This window comes from Liolophura sinensis, chromosome 1 (assembly GCF_032854445.1).
Source record: "Liolophura sinensis isolate JHLJ2023 chromosome 1, CUHK_Ljap_v2, whole genome shotgun sequence".
Lineage (NCBI taxonomy): Eukaryota > Metazoa > Mollusca > Polyplacophora > Chitonida > Chitonidae > Liolophura > Liolophura sinensis.
In genome coordinates this window covers 59,892,543-59,913,743 of record NC_088295.1, presented here as the reverse complement: position 1 = coordinate 59,913,743, position 21,201 = coordinate 59,892,543, and the positions used below count along the sequence as shown (strand labels likewise).

Below are 21,201 nucleotides of genomic sequence, written 5' to 3'. Positions count from 1 at the left end.
TTTAATAAATACGCTGTCACGAGAAGCTGACATTTGATCCCATTTCTGAAATCTTATTGGGACTCTCGGATCTTTATATTTGATATTGGAATAGAGAGAAAGAGAGAGAGAAATAAAGCAAACAGACCTCACACGCACATGATATACTCTGTATTGACCGTATTTATAGATCCGGGTAACGGCTTAATGTGGTTCTTCGAAATTTTTACATGTTTGCAAGGTGGTTATTAAAGAATATTTTAAAGGCATTATTCTGTGATGACTTATAAAATAATACTTTTTGTGAAGTTTTTACACTGGCCAGTCTAACCTATGTAGCTTTATCTCCAAAATCATATTAAAAATTGGCATAAATTGCACTGAAAGTTGCCCTTTCATATGCGAATAGGTTGAGGAATTAGGGTAATACTAAAATTTATTATATTGAGTATAGGTTGGCTATCTTATGAAAACGCATACATGTATATTAAGTATGTTGTTGTATTTCGTCATGCCAAACGTCCTTTCTGAATAACAGTCCTTTGGTGTACCGGGGGTGGGAGAGGTTGTCTACATGTTAGGCTTGCCTATACACACGAGGCACGGGTTCAGCGTTGGAGTTGGAATTTGCCCCACACTTACTGTTTACGGAGCCTTGGTGACAATAAACAGTGTACGTCTGGCCGTTCTTTGAAGATCTTTTGTCTTCCACCAATGTGAAATTATCATCTGTACATCAAACGTGGGAAAATTCGTCAGTAACTTTCCAAAGGTCAGTGGTTTTCATCAAGCTTTACGGTTTCATCCACTCAAAGAAGTGACCACGATCGTATAAGTGAAAACTTCAACAATCAATAATGAAATAAATAAATAAAGTCTCTGCATGGGATTGTCATGCATGCGACGAGTGAAAAAACACACAGAATAAAAATATTGATGTCTTTGCTTTCGTTACGTGTGACAGGTGAAAATATAAACGAAATGGCCGATTCCTCAATAAGCCATGGATCCCAACAACCTGTTTTTATTTGCTTCTGTAAATATCAAAATATATACTTCCACATTTGGTTGATTGATTAAAGAATAAATATTCGCTGAAACTGTTACGCATGTTTCGTCTATGATACCAACCAATATTGCCGAAGGTGATGCTAAACCTCAATCAAAAATCACCCATGTAATGCCATTTCGGCCATCGTATACCAGTGTTTTCGTTGCATGCGTAATTTGACGTCATGATTCAGTCTGGATATGGGATGATATTCCTACGTAACTAGGACATTGAAAAAAGGATTAGCCTCTGAAGGGCATATGTGGAATCATGATATAACGTATTACATGTAATAATGCCTAATGTTATTTGTTCCACCAAGTACGCTGAATAACATATAAAGTATTGATGTTATTTATTCCACGAAACAAGCTCTTCATAATCTCACGAAACATTTGCAGACGAACAAATTTTATGTCAACCGTGTATTTCACGTCCCAACAGGAGACCAAGTCGTGGTCGCGCGGTCACGTTGGTGTACGGCCATATAACCCGAGCAGGTCATTATCTCCTGTAGAACATTTTCCAAGAGAACAGTTTCCCCGGTGAACAGTTTCCATAGAGAGCAGTTTCCCAGGTGAACATTTTCCCACCACCATATTAGTTTCCCTGGTGAACATTTTCCCAAGAGAACATTTTCCAAGGTGAACATTTTCTCAAGAGAACAGTCTCACAGGTGAACATTTTATCAAGAGAACATTTTCCCAGGTGAACATTCCCAGGTGAACATTTTCCCAAGGAACATTTCCCCAAGAGAACAGATTCTCAGGTGAACATTTTCCCAATGAAGAGGATCGTTTCCCAGACCCAAGTTTTTCCATATGCCTGACTGAGTATGTACATATACAAAACTGATTTAAATGCGTGTTACTAATTGCCCTGAAAATGTCTGGGAGTAACACTGAAGTCATCATGATTAACATTCAAACATACATTTTATCAAGAGAACGGCTTGCTGTAAATATCAGGTCCTTGACCAGTCAGGTTCGAGATGGCTGCGACCTTAGGTCAAGAAGTTTGTCTGCAATGTCAGGTACCTGTGGAAGGTCCGTGGTTTACTCCGGGAACTCAAACTAAATCCAACAATAAATCTGACCCCGGTCATGAAAGTGAAAAACTCTGCGGATCGCTCCGATAGCTGTAGAGCGTCCGCCTCAATGTAGGAAGGCCTGGGATCACATCCGGGTCGTGTCATACCACGTGCACAGACTTCAAAGTGGTACTTGTTGCTGCCTCGCTTGGCGCTTCGCACTGATATTAGATTACAGCGAGAAAACAGGGGTCGATGCCACTAAGCCATTTCTGACTTAAGTCAAAACCTGAAACATCTTCAAAAAGTTAAGTTTTTGGAAAAGGAAGTTGAAATTTGGATATATTTGTCTTAAGATAACTTTGATGTGGTGGACAAACTTTTAATTTCTAAAGACGAAAATTAAATTTTGAGATCGTATTTAAAATTTTGGCTTACGTCAAAAATGGCTTCGTGGAATCGGCCCCAGGGCATGGTTTCATAATGTGACTGGGTTGGGTGTCTTCAGCGTGAGACTCCTGTGGCGACAGCACTTTGACGGCATGGACTCAATATGCCACAAGAAGATACAGTTTATGAATACATATCTAATGACTCCACGTGGTTATAGGACTGAAATTTTGTTGAGTACGACGTAAAAACTCAAGCATACATACATACATACATACATACATACATACATAGATATATACATCTACGTACATATTTTAGCACTGCGTTAAACACTAATCAAATTACGATAAATAAATATTCATTAAAACATTTCTCGATAATATCCGGAATACAGGAGGGTTAAACCAAAGACTCTGGGATTCTCCGAAAAATCTACCAGAGTAAGGCACTGTAAACGACACACAGTGTTAGCGATTATAACGGTAATTTTTGTGACTGATGGCGTTTCGTCGAAACCGCAAAGGCCACATTTTACGTTATGATGTTGTCGAAAATCTGATTTCTGTGCAAAACTGATGCCTATTATCTGTTTCAGAGACCCTGAAGATTATGTTTGCGACGGCGACAGCTAGTCTTACACTAGCATGTAAATTTACAGCGATCGATTACATGTAGTACTGGTGCAAATTTAGTATACACAATTTGTTTAGAATCTGTTCCTCCCAGATCCATTGAGCTTTCCCTGTGATTGCCATTTGTACATACCCTGGGTAAACTGTCAGCCGGATTCTCTGGTCAAACCCAATTTTTCCAACCGGGTTTTTAGGCCGTCCCAATATTCATTACCGTTTCTCGTTACTAATTTTTAGCGGCGACGAGAAACAGGGTCGCCTGTGAACACCAAAATCCAGTCAAAGGGAAGTCACTCCCAATTACTTTCGGAATCGCCAACAAATGGGACTGTTATTAAAGCACTAAAACCAAGAGAAAACAACACACCTTGTCTTTGCTTGGCTGGTAACGCGTACATATCATGGATTTGGTTTAATTTTGTGGATGTACTGACACACATCACACACATACAACGCCTTCACTTTTAGTTTCTTAAGTTCTTTAATGAATATAACTCTCCGGAATGTAAATATAGAATCTCTGTCACTCTGCTTCATGATTGTGTCTAATTCCGCTTAACCCTGGGCAAGGGACTGTATATTCATTTGAATTAGATGGCCATGTTGGATATAGGGGCAGTTGTGATCAAAGCACATCTGAGATACAGATTTTATTATCGACAACTTCTACACTATCATCGTATACGATTCGAATAGCGATTTCACGATGTTCGCCTAGAACATACCTTGAGTCTTTCCATCATCATTGAAAACTGTTAACGGCTTCTCTTTGCATGTTTCTGTCCTAATTTCTTAATGGTGGTTTGTGTTAAACGTCCTTTTGGGAATTGTCTTTGCGAGCATTGACGTGGAACGTCCATGTGGCTCACGGCTGGTATGCGAATGTCCGTTTCGACGCTTAGATCCATTTAAAATTGTCAGATTCCGACCGGTTGATTCATGGTATTTCACTCACTTTCGTGAATGGGGGAAATCGAAGAAAACCAACGACCTCTGAAACAACCGGACCAACTTTCGCAACTCATTGGATATGTATGCCATTTTTTGTGGAAGTCGAATGATCTTAAAAATAAACTTCAGGAAGTTAATTCACGTTGAGAACCGGAATTTTGCATTACATGACCTGTATCGTACCTTTAATATATTTCCCATAAGAAGGTGTTGCAAACACCAAACACTTCACCCAGTCACAGCATATGTAAAAGTCATTTCACTTGAAATCAAAACTAATCGCATATTAACAATCTTTATTGGTGAATCATTACCCATTCAATTTAATTTCATTCGCACAAAATTAAACTTATAGTTCCTGGAAACAAATTACTCGCAAATTAAACCACTGGAATCGCACAAGCCATAAAGACATCACGAGACAAGGACAAAGATTCTTGTAATTTTATGTCAATTGGCAATCAAGAAAAGCATTTTAACACATACTGTCTATATCTTGGTACGGATATACACTTTTTCCAAATATGTTCAAGAATAAAGAACGGATTCCACCATGATTATACACAGACATGCCTTTACATGTCACAAGACATACAGTTGTCCGTTCAGATATACAGATGTAGGGTATAAATATAAAATCATGAAGGAATAACAAATCTGACATAATAACGACGGGGAAAACAATAATTAATAAGTATTATGACGGCCTTCAAGCAGGCGCAAATAACTATTAATCATTGGTAAGTTTCTAATTGTTCCACTCTCAAAAACTGCTTTATCCTACCCCAGATGCACCTTTTTTTGTCTGACGCGAGGGTTTCAATTATACGTAACTAGAACTCACAACACCAATATCAAAAGTTTAAACATCAGGCAAATCGCGTTTCTTATTCACATGCATATTGGGCGCCCATGTATCCGTTACGTTGGACAAATTAAAAACCTATCTGGTTATTTCGATTTGCTCACCTCTCAAAGTTTGAGCATGACCTAAATGTACGATTTAATGTAGCTCTGAGATCGGTTGGCCATGTTCCCAGCTTAGGTTCCACACTGTATTTCTGAAAGCCAAGCTGGAAAGAATGGAACAGAACTGGCATAGATTTAATGATGTCTTTTATGCTGTACTCAACACATGACAACGGGTGGGTCTGTGGGTGGTCAAAACAGGGGAAAACTACCGACCCTTATCAAGTACATGACAAATCTCGACTTGAAGCCGTTATCTTACCGAATCAGATTCCAGCTCACAACCTTGTTTCCAATAACCTGTCGTCTGTAGAGTAGGCCTACTTAGTTTGAACCTGCGTCTGTGTCTACCTGAACATTTTGATCTAACATTTAACTTTAATCAACCAAACAAGGGAAAAAATTCCGAGATCGTTCAGTCACAATTTTATACAGTACAAAGGGAATTTTTCTGCGGTTTAGTTTGTAAAAATAAACGTGTACAGGTATGAAATACGTTATCACAGTGAATATTTACAAGCACGCTGACCTTTTCGGTTTGGGCTATGTTACATACCAACAGTGAAGCACACTTTAAACAGGTAGACAACATTTTGTCCCGGTGGACCAGCAGTCCACGTGACATATCACGTTACATATAGAACCCTTCCCATTAACCGGAAACACATGTCCCAAGGGTAGCGTAGCCAATCGTGTGAGGTTAATAGCAATTTCTGTTGTGATTGGTACTTATGGGCGAGCGACACCGACGTTTCCGCATAATCGTAAGCGCCATAAATGAGTGAATGCTAAAACAAAAAATCACCTAGTACTTCCACTACAGCAAACTAAAAACCTACAGACAGCACAATTTAAATTGAATTATTCCTAATAATAAAGAGATTCATGATCTATATACAAAAAAGCACTGATTTAACGGACTAGGCGTCCTTCCATTTTGTAATCGTTAAAATCACCGGTCTGTATATGCTGTGTGGAACGGTCAAGTGTTAAACTGTAAAGCAGCCTTCATGAAAATATGGATTACTATGCTGCACAAATTTTAATCCCTTTCTCTAATGATATACGAATCAGGTGACTTACCCTATTTTTTATGACTTGGTTTATCACCAACATGCTTAAATGGTATATACATACAACAAAATACACTTCTCATAAACAAAAAAATTGCAGAGTATATATGCAGACTAGAGTTTTGTAACATGCAGACTGTTATTTTAACCCTGGATTTATTTATTTTATTCATTTGATTGGTGTTTTATGCCATACTCAAGAATATTTCACTTATACGACTGCCAGCATTATGCTGGAAGGAAACTTGGGGAAAACATGGCAAGATTTCGAAATAAAATAACACCTGATAAAATTATCCTGTACAAATGGTAAATGTATCTGAATGTTATACGGTAGGCCCCACAATTAAGACTGACCAACATATGGCCGGTCAATATACTGCTTCCACTTCAAGGACTAGAAATTCTATACAGATAAACTAAAGGATATAGGTATCATCAAACATTAGATAAAGAATTAACGAGTATATCCACAATTTCAATTAAAAGCAAAAAGGGTGATGTCAGAAATAAGAAAGAAAATTGCATTTTCTCCAGGATTTCCGCTGAACTAAACCAACAAAATTTGTCTTTGATGCTGCACTCGCACATGCATAGAGAAGACTTTCAGTGTCGCATGAGAGACACAGAAAACTGAAAAGAAGGTTCCGCTTCTAGCTGCCTACACCAATAACAACATTTGATTCTTTTAACGAATGCTTGTGGGTAAATGAGGACGTGGACACTAAATCTACTCAATTGCACAAAACAACTCATTTTACAATAAAACAGTCATTATTTTCATGGCACTTATTCATCAAAGTACTCCCATTTTGTACAGGTTCTAATGGTATGATTGTACACTAGTCTATGTATACACACAATCATCTTCTTACTCATTGGTGTCATCTTACGTGAATGTAAGCCGAACTTCAGTCAACGTTTACACATTCACGTATACATGATTTCCATTACAAAAATAAAAGAGAGTAAAGATTTACCTAAAAGCACCTAAGCATTTTTTTCCTTTAATCAGTAAAACTGGAGGCATTTTCTTGGGAAACTCCAAAATGAGATAATTTTATTCAATATCCTACCCCTATCTGTGAGCCCATATAAACTGATTTTTGGATTTGAACTATTGACTGATCCAGAACATTGCCTTGATTTAACCTGATCGGTGTACCATTGCTAATTCTGGACACACAGAAAGGGAAAAGTCCCCAAAAAGAGCTACATGTATAGGGCTTTGGTAACTCTACTGTGAACATCTTGAAATAGCCTACAGCAAACAAAAACCACATTTTCATGTCTCCAGCCTGTTTTCAGCGTTTTAATATCCTATATGAAGATACATACACGTTCTCCTGTACTGAATTCCTCCCTCATCGAATTAGTCCCTGACTTTGTAATACAATGACACTTCCTGTCTAAATTTACAATGCATTGTGGGGTATGAAGTGGGGAAAGCTGATACATGTATGACCTTTCAGCTTAAAAGGTAAATTCTTTGTTGGATATGACAAACACCTGAAAATGCAATTTTCCATTTGTTCAGTAAATAGTTTGTGAAACTCAGGTTTCCATGATTTTGATCAGCAATAAGGCAATAAAATTGAGTGGAATCCCTATTAGAGACTCGTTAAGTCTTAAAAGAAATAAATATGTCATCCATCGCCATTTCAGCATCAAAAAGTAGGAGAAAAGATTATTATGAATCTCATCCCAACACTTTTTCCCGTCCCGAGTCCTGAATGGACAAACTTTATTCTTGGACAGAAAAGTGGGCTAATTGATGAAAACAGTTTGACATCTGATATTCTGTGTATAGCGCTCAAATCTTGCAATCCAGCTATGCTCCACTTCATATCCCATAATACACAGCACGCACAGATAATGTAGTCATTTTTCGATCAGTCTGTACATAAATTTTTGCGCTTGTTTAACAGGTCTTCCAGTCATGAACAATTGATTCCACACAAATGTAAATATATTATGACGGACTGTCACACAAAATGTAGATGTGTATAAAATTCTCATGGCCATAAAGGTTATGCATAAAAATATACTGTTAAAAATCTATCTATCTATATCTTAATGAACTATCCCTGATGATGATTGAACTCATGATGTTTTCTTTGAGCCGTTTTCTTGAATTTTAGCTTTGCCGTAGCCTGACCCACGGTGTATCTCTGTCACTCCGATCATTGCTCGTACTCCTATGGAAGCTGAATTAAGAAAAACACAAAATCATGTGACTGTCAAAACACATCTTCAACACCTGATTTTGACGTATTTAAGGTGCCAAGTTAATCACTGATAACAGATCAAAATGGGAGCTATCCAAGTTAATCACTGATAACAGATCTCAATGGGAGCTATCCAAGTTAATCACTGATAACAGATCTCAATGGGAGCTATCCAAGTTAATCACTGATAACAGATCTCAATGGGAGCTATCCAAGTTAATCACTGATAACAGATCTCAAAGGAAGCTATCCAAGTTAATCACTGATAACAGATCTCAATGGAAGCTATCCAATTTAATCACTGATAACAGATCTCAATGGAAGCTATCCAAGTTAATCACTGATAACAGATCTCAATGGGAGCTATCCAAGTTAATCACTGATAACAGATCTCAATGGGAGCTATCCAATTTAATCACTGATAACAGATCTCAATGGGAGCTATCCAAGTTAATCACTGATAACAGATCTCAATGGGAGCTATCCAATTTAATCACTGATAACAGATCTCAATGGGAGCTATCCAAGTTAATCACTGATAACAGATCTCAATGGGAGCTATCCAATTTAATCACTGATAACAGATCTCAATGGAAGCTATCCAAGTTAATCACTGATAACAGATCTCAATGGGAGCTATCCAAGTTAATCACTGATAACAGATCTCAATGGGAGCTATCCAAGTTAATCACTGATAACAGATCTCAATGGGAGCTATCCAATTTAATCATTGATAACAGATCTCAATGGAAGCTATCCAAGTTAATCACTGATAACAGATCACAATGGGAGCTATCCTACCATATCAAATACCTCACAATCCACAGGCCATGAGGAAGTCATGAGGAATCATTATGGATAGTTACAAAAAAACTCCAGCTCAACACATGAAGTACTCATGAGACATCAGCCTTAGTGAGGATTTCAATGAACAAAACAAACTGGCATGTAATTTATAATTTGCATGCACAAAGGACACGAACAATGGAAATATTCCCCTGATGCCACTGTCCATTACATATATGCAAAATCTGAGCCTGAAACATGCGGGACTTCTTCAGATAACACCTTTAACGTTTACCTTTTAACATTGCTTTCGTGAGGATATGACATAAGCTCACACTGTACTTTGTACAAAAAGAGTGCTAAAACCAGCTTAATACCAGCCCACCTTTATTGCATTAAATTTGTACAACTGTAGTAATCACCTACAGATACAATAGCCAATAGTGTAAGTTGTTGAGTGAGGGTCCCCGAGAGGAAGACTTTGCCCAGGTATGAGAACAGTGGCACATACAGGATCACTGCCCAGTACAGGTAACAATTTGTACACCTGTAATACTTGTTCTACCACTCCTACCAAACCCCTAGTACTCACCTACAGCTACAATAACCAATAGCGTAAGTTGTTGAGTGAGGGTCCCCGAGAGGAAGACTTTGCCCAGGTATGAGAACAGTGGCACACACAGGATCACTGTCCAGTACAGGTAACAATTTGTACACCTGTAATACTTGTTCTACCACTCCTACCAAACCCCTAGTACTCACCTACAGCTACAATAACCAATAGTGTAAGTTGTTGAGTGAGGGTCCCCGAGAGGAAGACTTTGCCCAGGTATGAGAACAGTGGCACACACAGGATCACTGCCCAGAACAGCCACATGAGCAGGTCCCTGTAACGCCGTGGCTGGCGGTGTCGGTTACCTTCAATGTAACCCTTCTGGACAAATGACTCGTACACATCATCCTGCAATCAACAAGAAACGTTTTAATCAAACATTCCACACACTGCACACATCCTAATATTTCTGCCATGACTAAAATCCCTGTTCTCCCAAATTCTGAGATATCTACTGATCTTAAAATGGTCGTTTGAAGTTTGTTTGGAAAGCAGGACGATATTCTGCTGAAAAACTAAGTTTCTTGTCTCTAAAAGTTCACATAATGAGAGTGTTCTTATACTGGTTTAGCAATCCAATATTGTTACTGTTGATAGGTCACATTAAGAATTAAATCTTTTTTAAAGTCTTTAACATGTTTCTAGATGTCTGCAGTGGTTTTGTCTTGAGACTCTGATCACAATGAAAGTCACAACTATCATTTAAATTGAATAATTTTGAGCATAAAAGGACGTTAAATAAATAAATATGGGTATCAGGAAACAGCTAGTGGATATTCCTCTATGACATAAACAGACATAGCTGTTTTAACACATGATCTTCTCTCTCAACTACTAGGCAGTTAGTGATGATTCTGTTTATTTTCCGGATTTCTGACTTAGGCCATGTTCACTATTATTGCTATACAACCCACATTAACATAAAGGATAGATGAAATGCTTTGGTTTTATTTCTTAATGTGCTGATTATCATATGTAATAGCATATAACAGTTCAAATTTTTCAATTTTCACTTTGGACGGGAAAAACGGCTTCAAAGTACAGTTTTCTTAAGGCCCCAGGAGTCTGTCTGGAAATTGAGAAGCTTGCAGCCGTGACATCAATGATGATCCCTGTTCAAGAAGGACTCTGTGGGGGACAGATGGGTCTGGACAAATGGGGGCGGAGGTGTGGGGAACAGATCAAATGGGGGCAGGTGTAGGGGTGCGGAGCGTGGTGCTAAGCTGGCCAGAAGCCATGTAGTATCTGTGTACATGTCACATTGCCCCCACTGTAGCGACCGATTCACCGGGCTTCACTTCGGGGGTGTTCACTGAGTTCTGAGCACGATCAATGAAGTAATTTGTGAAAAAATCTGATCATTGACAGAAAATATGCATAATATACAAGTGTAATTACCAGGCATAAAACTACTCCAAAAATAAAACTTTTTTAACAAAAATTCCGGGGCATTATTTTCTTCATTTGGCATAGAAACATAATCTTTGTTTTATAGTTCAATTCGTGTATCCCTCGAGTTAGAATACAATAAACAACTGAAAAGAAATCCATTAAAACACTTACTTTATGTTTATAAAACTTCCTCAACCAATCAGCACACTCCTCATCTGTTGTCGTGGGAACATCTTCTGTCCTTATTCTCCTTAATACATAAAATAAATAAAAAAAAAAAACAAGCTTTATTATACTAATTCAATTATTGGTTCATTGTTGGGCAGTATGCCTGAGGAATTTTTCACTGATACAACTGCACGCAGTTTTATGAGTGGAGGAAACTGGACTGCCAGACCTAAGACTTGAACACCTTACTGGTGGAAGACAAGTGGCCTTAGACAAATTTGAAACTTCCCTGTCCTAGATCGGGATTGAACCCATACCTTGTGTGCCTCATGGTTGCACACCTCACAACTGTCCCGCTCCCACAAACTCCATTATAGTAATGTACATGTACTGTAAATCTTCAACCTTTTCAACCTCCACAGCCATTTTTTTCAGTGCAATTTATGAATACTATCATTATGAAAATGACACCAAAAATGATTTTTTTTTTTTGTCACTGAAGATGCAAGTCAAATAACGCTGTGCAGATTATTTCTTTACCTCGTATAATTCTCTCAAGAGGTTTCAAAATATTGTTCACAGTTGTTGGTTGAAAAGGTCAAAGATTTAGGGTAATTTAAATATTTCCTTCATACCCAGTCCAAACAATGACTTGAACAAAAATCAAAAATCTTACTAAAAACAATATTAAAAGTTTGCTAAGAAATACATGTAAATACTTTGAAATTGTAATGGGTGTACCCTTGAACTACTGAAGCTTTTGTCACATTTAAAAATCAATGCCATCTGACACAACCCAACTTAATTGGACAGCCCAGGCTAGTCAGGCCATCACAGTAATGCAGTGTTTCCACTTATATGAGATTGCATTACTGATTACTTGTCCGATAAGTCTAGAAGAAGTGTCTCCGCAGACTCAGCACAGTTGTCTAACGCACACGTTTGCGCACTGCCAATGGAATATGTACCATTTATAAAGCATCATACGTGAAATTATTGCTGGGGTAGACTGATGGGGTAGTAGAATCATTCCTGTACATGTAGACGCAGCTGTCATTGTGCAGGCCATAAAAACTATGGCGTATGTCTTGAAGAATTGCATGAGCTATCACGAATGCAAGCACATGTGGGTGGAAACACAGTTTACATTGCACACTCCACAGTCACATAAAACAACTGTCCATCTTGGGACTTTTGCGGGTATACACGAAGAACATATGAGGCCCTACTTTAAGACCACAATTTGCTTTCAGACAGCACTTTATATGCTGGCTGAGTGTCATTGTCATATAACGAAAAATTGTACGACAATAATTTTAGTCATTTTTGGCTTATTTTGCCTAAAAAGGCTAGATATAGGCCTAAATTAGGAAAGGCCGTTCCTAGGTGTTGGACTCTTAGATTAAGATTAGGCCTTGCATACTAAAAGTTTATGTACGGTGCAATTTCGCACTATTTTAAGCTTGTATCACAAGGGGATGGTAAACAAAAATACTCTGATTGCTTCATAAAGCTGGTCTCAGAATTTGAGTGAGTGAGTGCTTGGGGTTAAATGTCGTACTTAACAATTTTTCAGTCATATGACGACGAAGGAATCCTTAGAGTGCCTCCTTGCTGCAGGACGTATTTCCACTGCTCTTTTATCCAGTGCTGCTTCACTGAGACACCTTACCAAAGGCAAGTAAGCCACCCCGCCCGAGCCATTATACTGATACGGGTCAGCCAGTAGTTGCCCTATCCCCTTCATGATGAACGCCAAGCCAAGAAGTTACAACTTTCTCTTTTAAGGTCTTAGGTGTGACTCGACCTAGGATTGACCCGGGATCTGCCGCTTCCATCAGAGTTTGAAGAAGACAGACAATCCTACCTGACATGCATTTCTGCTTTACAAGCTTTCCCGGCAAGTATGTTCATCAGGGTTGGTTCAGCTCCGTCCTTCCTGAAGGCCACTGTACAGTCATATATGGCTGGAACTGAAACCACGCAAAATCACCCAAGTCTACACACAGGTACCGAAGACTTAACAAGTCAACAGACCGAAACTGTGAATTTAATTAATCACTACAAATTTGCAACTGGCTGCAAGAATCCTGCCAAAAAGGTAATGTTCTTACGGACAGACTGACCAAACAACTCATCCAGCCCCTTGACACAGCCAATAAATCATTAATATCATTACACATCACCATCATTCACACGTAAATGATGGACTCTCTAAACAGCCCGGCCATTACAGTAGAAAGTGATGAACGGGTCAACACAGATTAGACTTTATGTTTTTCACAAATTAGAGGAATGTTATCTGATCTGGAAAGATTATAAATAGAATTTCTGTGTGATGTTCATATACACATAAACAGTATATTTAAGTCCAACGAATAATGTTTTCAAATTGCATCTGAAATTATACTTTGCTGATCAAAGTTGCTTTGGATTAAGGCTACACAGAATCTGTTTCCAAGTCTTACGTTTTCCTTTGAGTCCATGCATAGTTAAGACAAATCCCTTAGAGCGTGGCAACAGATGGTGTTTCAGGAGTGGGTAACCCTTCAGTTTGGCCACCTCCATACTACCCTTGTGCTTCTCCTCAGTGAAGCGTGTCCCCTCACAAAATAGCAGGATCTATCCTCCAGCAAACACAGTCAAATACACAGATAACAATGAGAACATGAGAACAAGCCTGTGAGGTGTGAGAAACAGACAATTCAGGAAATGTGTCACAAGGTTCAAATTAGCGATGAAAACCAAAGGTTGCAAATGTAACTAAAGAATCTGAGTGCAAATTTGTGCAAAGAATTAGGTATGTTTTAACATACAGTAAATAATCCAAAATTTCACCCTCTAAAATTGACATTTAAAAGGTTGTAAAGGAGGCAAGAATATATGTTTTGTTGCTGAAATTTACATTTTAACCAGTAGGATACCATACTGCTTTCCAACCAAACGTCAAAATAAGCAATCAGGCAAAATGAGCAATCAGGCAAAATGAGCAATCAGGCAAAATGAGCAATTTAGTCATGGAGGAAAGTTTATGTAAAAAAAGAGAAAACAGGATGAATAAATTTCATCATAATATTTATAATCATTTCATGGAAAAGAAAGTTAGGTAGCGAAGAAAATTTTGTTTGGTTTTAGATTTCCAAATTTGCAACAACATTTATATTCAAAGAATTTTTTTTTTTCCTTCAAACCTTGCAATCAATTCAATAAATTCAGTTTATACAAAAACCGATGATTTCAAGCAAGCAGACAAATGCGAAATGCCATTAAAATAGTGCCCTTGTCATTAAGATATTTCACAATCAAGGCAACAACCATGCTATCCATCTGAACCAGATTTACAAGCTGTATGAGCCAATTGCTTTTTTAATAAAGCAGGTCAAAGAAAAGCAGGTCAAAGAAAAGCTGGTCAAACAAAAGCAGGTCAAACAAAAGCTGTTCAAACAAAAGTTGGTCAAACAAAAGCAGGTCAAACAAAAGTTGGTCAAACAAAAGCAGGTCAAACAAAAGTTGGTCAAACAAAAGCAAGGGAAACAATAGTTGGTCAAACAAAAGCAGGTCAAACAAAAGCGGGTCAAACAAAAGCAGTAAAGTCCAGTTAGAACAAGAAATGCTGACATACGCACAGTAAACTAAAAGCCAGGCATACTTCATTCAAGCAGGTAGATGTAAACACAGACAAAAATTACATGCTCAAAAAAAAACAAAACAAAAAAAACATGCTCAGTGCACGCATAACACACAAAGAAAGCAAAGAAAAGAAATATAGGTAATGCATAAAAAGCTACAAAAATGTCAAACACACTTGGTAAAGCTGGGTTGGAAATTGGGGTTGAAAATTTACAACAAGCACTTCTACACACAAACACCAAGCAAACACAATACAAATGCCATGACTGATTAAACTCTTATGTATTTGTATATTTATCTGATTGGTGTTTGACGCCATACTCAAGAATATTTCACTTATATCAAGGCAGCCAGAACTATGGTGGGAGGAAACCGGGAAATCTTGATGGAACTGATGATACCAAGACACCAAACTGAGTAACTGACATTACCATCACACCTGGCCAAGTAACTGACAAATCATCACACCTGGCCAAGTAATAGGCAAAACCATCACACCTGGCCATGTAACTGACAAAATTTCTGACTTAGCAGATCCAGCACGAGGTTATGGCAACTGGCAGGCTAAGTTGGTGTTAAGTTTGTGAGGGCTGGTTCAGTTTGTGATCAAAAGGGGTGAGCACTGGTTGAGTTTGTGATCAAGATGGGTGAGGGCTGGTTAAGTTTGTAATCAAGACGGGCGAGGGCTGGTTAAGTCTGTGATCAAGATGGGTGAGGGCTGGTTAAGTTTGTGATCAAGATGAGTGAGGGCTGGTTAAGTCTGTGATCAAGACGGGTGAGGGCTGGTTAAGTTTTGTGATCAAGACGGTACCCCACGGGGGAGGGAGGAAGAAGTACAGTATATCATGGGGATAAAAAAAAGGACATACCAAAAGAAAAAAGACTGGAAACCATTTAGGCAAGTTTTATTTTAGGAGTGTGTTCTACACCAACCAAGAACTTTAATTCTTGCTGTTTTTTTAAAATTTGTCACAATGGCTTACACATGCACCATTTTTATTTTTTTTACACTGTTGGAAGAAATTGTTATTATGCATGAAGTCTTTTTTTCAAAATTCTCAAAATGACTGTGAAAAGGCATACCATTCATTTGTTTCATTCTTTTGTGAGCTTTTCCAGGCCTGAACACGTACATGTACAAGGAAAGTGGAAGGGGAACATCAATTTGCATGCATGAGCACAAAAACAAAAAAAAAGAACAAAAAAAAAAAACAGAAAGGAAACAAAATAAGCAAACACAATAATGAATATGCAGTGTGTACTGAAGCTCTCACCAAGCCCTACACACTGCCCAAAACACCCAAGTACTGTGTATATTTGCAGAGCTCCATCTTCACCGTTAAAACTCTAGTGAAGCAGCTAATGTACGTGTCAAATAAACAAAAAGAAAAGTGAGATAAGCCATTCAAGACCAATGTGAGAAGTCCACTTCAGCCAGCGATTAGCCATGAAAGGTAAACGAATAAAAAATAAAACAATAGAAACAAAAAGGAAAGTAAAGACAGAAGTGATAGTCAATTTTTGAAAACTGAAAAATTTGTTCAGAGTGAATGAATAAACCAAGTAGGAATTATATCTATAAAGAAAGCAAAGCTTGTTGATCGGTGACGAAAACAAGAGGCCATACACAGTACTTCTGAATACTAAAATTGTCACTCACGGTCACCCAGTAGTTGACAGGGAAGTGGGTCAGGTTCTTTAGGTCCCTCATGATGACTTGTCTGTCGTGCTCCCAGTTCCGCTTCAGGAAAATGCTCTCTGTGAAGTACCAGGCCCAGCCAATCAGTGGCACATACCTCAGCATCTGCTTACCATAAATTTTTGAGCCCTGCAATTAAAGAAAATGTAGTGAGTTTGCCCCACAGTGTTTAGTAACCACCCATCTTCGGTCAGAGAGGCAGACCAGCCGTGAGAATATGGGGGGACGGGAGATGATAAACTGAGGCTGTCTTTAACTATAAAAGAAAAGACAACACAAGGTTAAATGTATATGAATAGATGAAGTACCTCACAGTGTTAAATGCACACCTTTTCATCTTTGTGATGTTGCTAATCCAAGATATGGCAGTTAAAATTAAGCAAAATTGTGAAAATTGCCAAAAAAGCTGCTATGTTATTAATTTTTTATTTCACCAATCTGGTGTCCGTTATACCTGTAACCCAAGATCACAGCTGTTTCCACTACTGTCTCTTGAACTCTGTTTCACCTTCTAGCCATATAAGCTGACACATCATTGTACTTCTCTAACACAGTGTATCCCTAGGACTACCAGATTCAAAACTGATTTATAAAGATCACGCATTTTTCAAACAAAATGGCTGTTGCCACTTAGGCCTGCTTCCACCTCTCTTCTGAAATAACTATGGCTAAATTATTTGTTGCCCTTTCCTTAAAAATTTAATTTCTGTCATATGTAAATTTAAAAAACAAAAGACATCAGATATACTGATCTGAATCAATGTATAGAATATACCCTTAAACATGTTTTGGGATATCAGTAAGGAAATAATGTATGAAATAAAGGCCAATAATTGCTGAATGAAGGAACAATTCTGGCGCTAAAATTGCCTCAAACCGCTAAAGAAATTTTCACTTGTATGATGGCAGTAACGTCTAGCGGTCAAGGAAACTGTAATGCCCCGACTGAGGAGTCAGTAAACTACTGACCCTCGCCAATTACCTGACAAATTTCCTGGTCAAGGGCTTGACCGTTACAGAAAGCCAGAGCTGTATTACCCATCTGAAGTAATGAGGCCCTAATCTAACTACAAGCCACATATCTAGATTATTTAATACTTACCCCTAACATAGCATATCTTTCTGCAATAATCCACCCCATCAGCCAGTCAATGTCGTACTTATGGTTCATGATAATTAATGCGTGTTCCTTTCCTACATACTTCTCATCTTCAGGGGAGATAATCAGCTCACAGTCACTTCCTGACCACCACTGGGCGAGAAATGTGAACTCTAAAACAGGAACAAGAGGCTGTAATATTATCAATGTGATAACAGGTTTAACTTCATGAAAGGTGGAACTTAATCAAACTTTATTCTATTAGTTATTTAGGATTTAACAAGACTATTTCTCTTGTAGAATGGAGGCCAGGTTTCAGTCATAATTGTAAAACCATCAGTCACGTTAGCCAAACCTGGATTTGAACTGCACTTAAATGTTTTTATATTTACAGATTTATCTGACTGGGGTATAACACCATACCCTAATTCTTTAACCTTTTCACATGTTTGTTCAAGCATATTCTGCTGGCCTTATTCTGTGTAGACAGATAAAATTATACTGTTTGAAATTGGGCCAATCCAACCAATGTAGCTTTGTCTCCAAAATCATATTCAAAATGTTCATAAACTGCTCTCAAAGTTTCTCTTTCATATACTAAATGGTTGACGAATGAGGATACTCAACAATATTTCACTCATATAACAGACACTAGTTTTGTAGGAGTACGAAACAAAACTACCCCCACTAAACCACCATCTTTTAGCATATACACTTGGGGTTATACGTTGTACTGAACAATGAGGAGTCATTAGATGTTGGTACAGAAACTGTGTCATCTTGTGGCATGGTGAGTCCATGCTGCCAAACTACTGTTGCTGCCCTTGAAGTATCATGCAAATTATACGGATATCAGGCCAACCAGTCTTGTTTCTTTGCTCTAACCTCTACGCAAAACTTTAGGCAACAACAAGTACCATTTTTAAAAACCTTTGGCATGACCTGACCTGGGTTTGACCCCAGGGCTCCCAACTTGGAGGCAGACACTCTAACCATTAGGCCATCAACTAGTCACTACCATCCTTTAGCACGCGACAAACTTTCCCCATAGGTGACACATGTCATATTGGTGGAAGGCAAGTGATCTTCAACAAACTTCATGTAAGATCACACAAATGGCCCTACTATTCAGTATTCTATACATCTACTAGATATGGTAAGTACTTACGGCACCAATGTGAGTAAGCCAGCAGACAGTTGATTTTCCTGTACAATACTTTGTTAAATGGCCAGATGATACAAGAACACAGCATGAGGAAGTTGACAATGAGACCGCTCACGACGAAGACATAGCCAATCAGCAAGTGTAGAACGAACCATTTTTTCATCTGAGCCCACACCCCCATTTTGAACTTCTGAAAGAATGACACTAATATAAAGTAAAGACTTTAATCAGTGCATGTAACTTATTTGATTAACATGTATTTATTGATATTTTGATACTCAAGAATATTTCACTTATACTATGGTGGACAGCATTAAGGTGGAAGGAAACCGAGCAGAGCCCAGGGGAAACCCACAACCACCCGCATGGTGCTAAGAGACCTTCCCACGTACCCCGGCAAGGAAGCCAGCATGAGCTGGACTTGAACTCACAGAAACCGCATTGGCGAGAGGCTCCTGAGTCACTGAGCCATGCTGGCATGCTAACCACCTTGACCACGACTATGTCACTTAGCCATACTCCAAGACCCAATGAACAAAATCATAGGGAGGTTTGTGCCTTGAGTTGAACTAATTATTGATTTGACAGGACACTTATAAGCCCAAGTATCTATAAACTATGGCAATGTAGTGTTTGGTGTACAGCATCAGTGATCACCTGCTAGTGTGAATCTTCAACTTTTTCGACCTCCAGAGCACATTTTTGGAATTTGTGTATACCATTACAAGTATTGTGAAAATGGTGCTTAAATGATTTGTCTGTATCACTAGAGATCCAAGCTTCATAAAACTGTGCAAATTATTTCTCTACACCTCATAATTCTCTTGAAATGTTTCAAAATATTGGTTGCAGAGTTGAGTGTGTGGGTGAAGTGAGAGTTAAGAACTACAGATGATACATGTTTAGACAGAGGTGAAAGTGTGCTGTGGCTCTGAAGTATGGTACGTACCAAGAGTGGCAATTTCAAATTCAAGATAAACAGGTAAAATTATTTAACTGGTGTTCAGTGACATACTCAAATGTTTTTTGCTTATATGATGGCAGTCCTTTACATAGGTAGATGAAGTCTGGGTGCCCGAGCTAAGCGAATGACATTTGGCATGTTACTGACGAAAATTCTCACATGTGATGTACATATGCACACAAAATTGATGAAAAACAAGCGGGCTTTAACAAATGGCCTGTGTAAACTTATAATCACCATATGCGAACACTGCAATTGTGAAAATCAACAAATCCCGTTCAAGGCCAGTCTGATCCCGTACTTCATGTGTTTACCAATTGACAGGCCAGTACCTTTAGCACTATGCCACATCCTGCCCCACTCCTATTTAACGAGTCTTAGTTATGAGCCGATTGTCTAAATTTGATCTGTGACATTCAATGCTTTTCGCATGAATAAATCAATGCTTGGGGTTTAACATCGTACTCAACACTTTTTCAGTCATCTGACAATGAGGAGTCATTAAGTATGTGTACATGCACTGTCTTTTTGTGGCAGGGCGAGTCTTTGCTTCTAAAGTGTTGCCACCACTGAAGTATGACACCAGACATGACACCCCACCCAGTCACATTATAGGGCCTATGAGAGATATACAAGTTTCCGGGAGTCCTGCGTGGGAGCACCAATGCAAATAGTGGAAGTTGGGGTTACAACCCAGGTGGTACACCCGCTTCGCGCATGTTAGGCAAACTGAGCGTTTTCTAACCCCAACTTCCAGCATATGCACGAGCGCACCCACATGGAACTCCCAGGAACACGTATCTCTTATAGGTCCTATTATGACACCAGCCCAACCAGTCCTAATGAGCTCTGAACACCAAAATGCTTTTCGATATTGAAGGCTGAAAATTGTACTAAACATCTAAGTCTAAATAGCTCTATAAAGTTGTGATCACGCATATATCATCACAGCCCAACATTATTGAAGTCTACACTGTTGAACTTGTAGTCTGGACACAAACAACGTGAGATTCCGTAATCCTTGCACATGTCAGATGCTGACAACAGTTATCAGCATTTCTGAATACTTTACCTTTCTTGTTAGCTCCGTTGCAGTATATGTAATTTTCAAAAGACGTACGATCACTAGTTACAACTGTTTCCACTAGAATGTTCTCTTATGCCAGGTCCACGTATGACCAAGGCAAAGTCCACACCAACAAACAACCGTAATCTGTGTTTGATGGCGCTAACAACGACAATAAGTTCCGTTTGTGGCATGTCGTAACACTTTTTTTTACAAAGAATCTATAACGTTAAGAAATCTAGACAACCCTAACTACAACCACGACATGGTGGTGTTTGCACTTCTGCAAGTTTGACACCATGACTGTATACAT

At 38.6% G+C, this 21,201-nt stretch overlaps 1 protein-coding gene across 1 annotated transcript; it reads right to left on the bottom strand.

The window, feature by feature from the left end:
- Window positions 1–4,319: 4,319 nt before the first annotated feature.
- Window positions 4,320–21,036, bottom strand: LOC135476920 (1-acyl-sn-glycerol-3-phosphate acyltransferase gamma-like). Its single transcript, XM_064757069.1, has 9 exons — window positions 20,895–21,036; window positions 18,862–19,048; window positions 17,697–17,866; window positions 16,556–16,723; window positions 13,734–13,887; window positions 13,133–13,238; window positions 11,269–11,347; window positions 9,855–10,053; window positions 4,320–8,285 (listed from the first exon to the last, which is right to left on the bottom strand). Exons 2-9 carry the CDS (start codon window positions 19,037–19,039, stop codon window positions 8,182–8,184), a joined length of 1,158 nt encoding a protein of 385 aa, XP_064613139.1. The 5' UTR covers window positions 19,040–19,048; window positions 20,895–21,036; the 3' UTR covers window positions 4,320–8,181.
- Between the last annotated feature and the right edge of the window lie 165 nt (window positions 21,037–21,201).

Bases quoted from the DNA above. Each gene is read 5' to 3' on its own strand.
- LOC135476920 (XM_064757069.1), bottom strand. From the start codon at position 19,039: ATGGGGGTGTGGGCTCAGATGAAAAAATGGTTCGTTCTACACTTGCTG. The intron at 17,867-18,861 runs GTAAGTACTTAC...TTCCTGTTTTAG, and splicing joins GGCTTACTCACATTGGTGCC to AGTTCACATTTCTCGCCCAG. The intron at 13,888-16,555 runs GTGAGTGACAAT...GCTGGAGGATAG, and splicing joins CTGTCAACTACTGGGTGACC to ATCCTGCTATTTTGTGAGGG.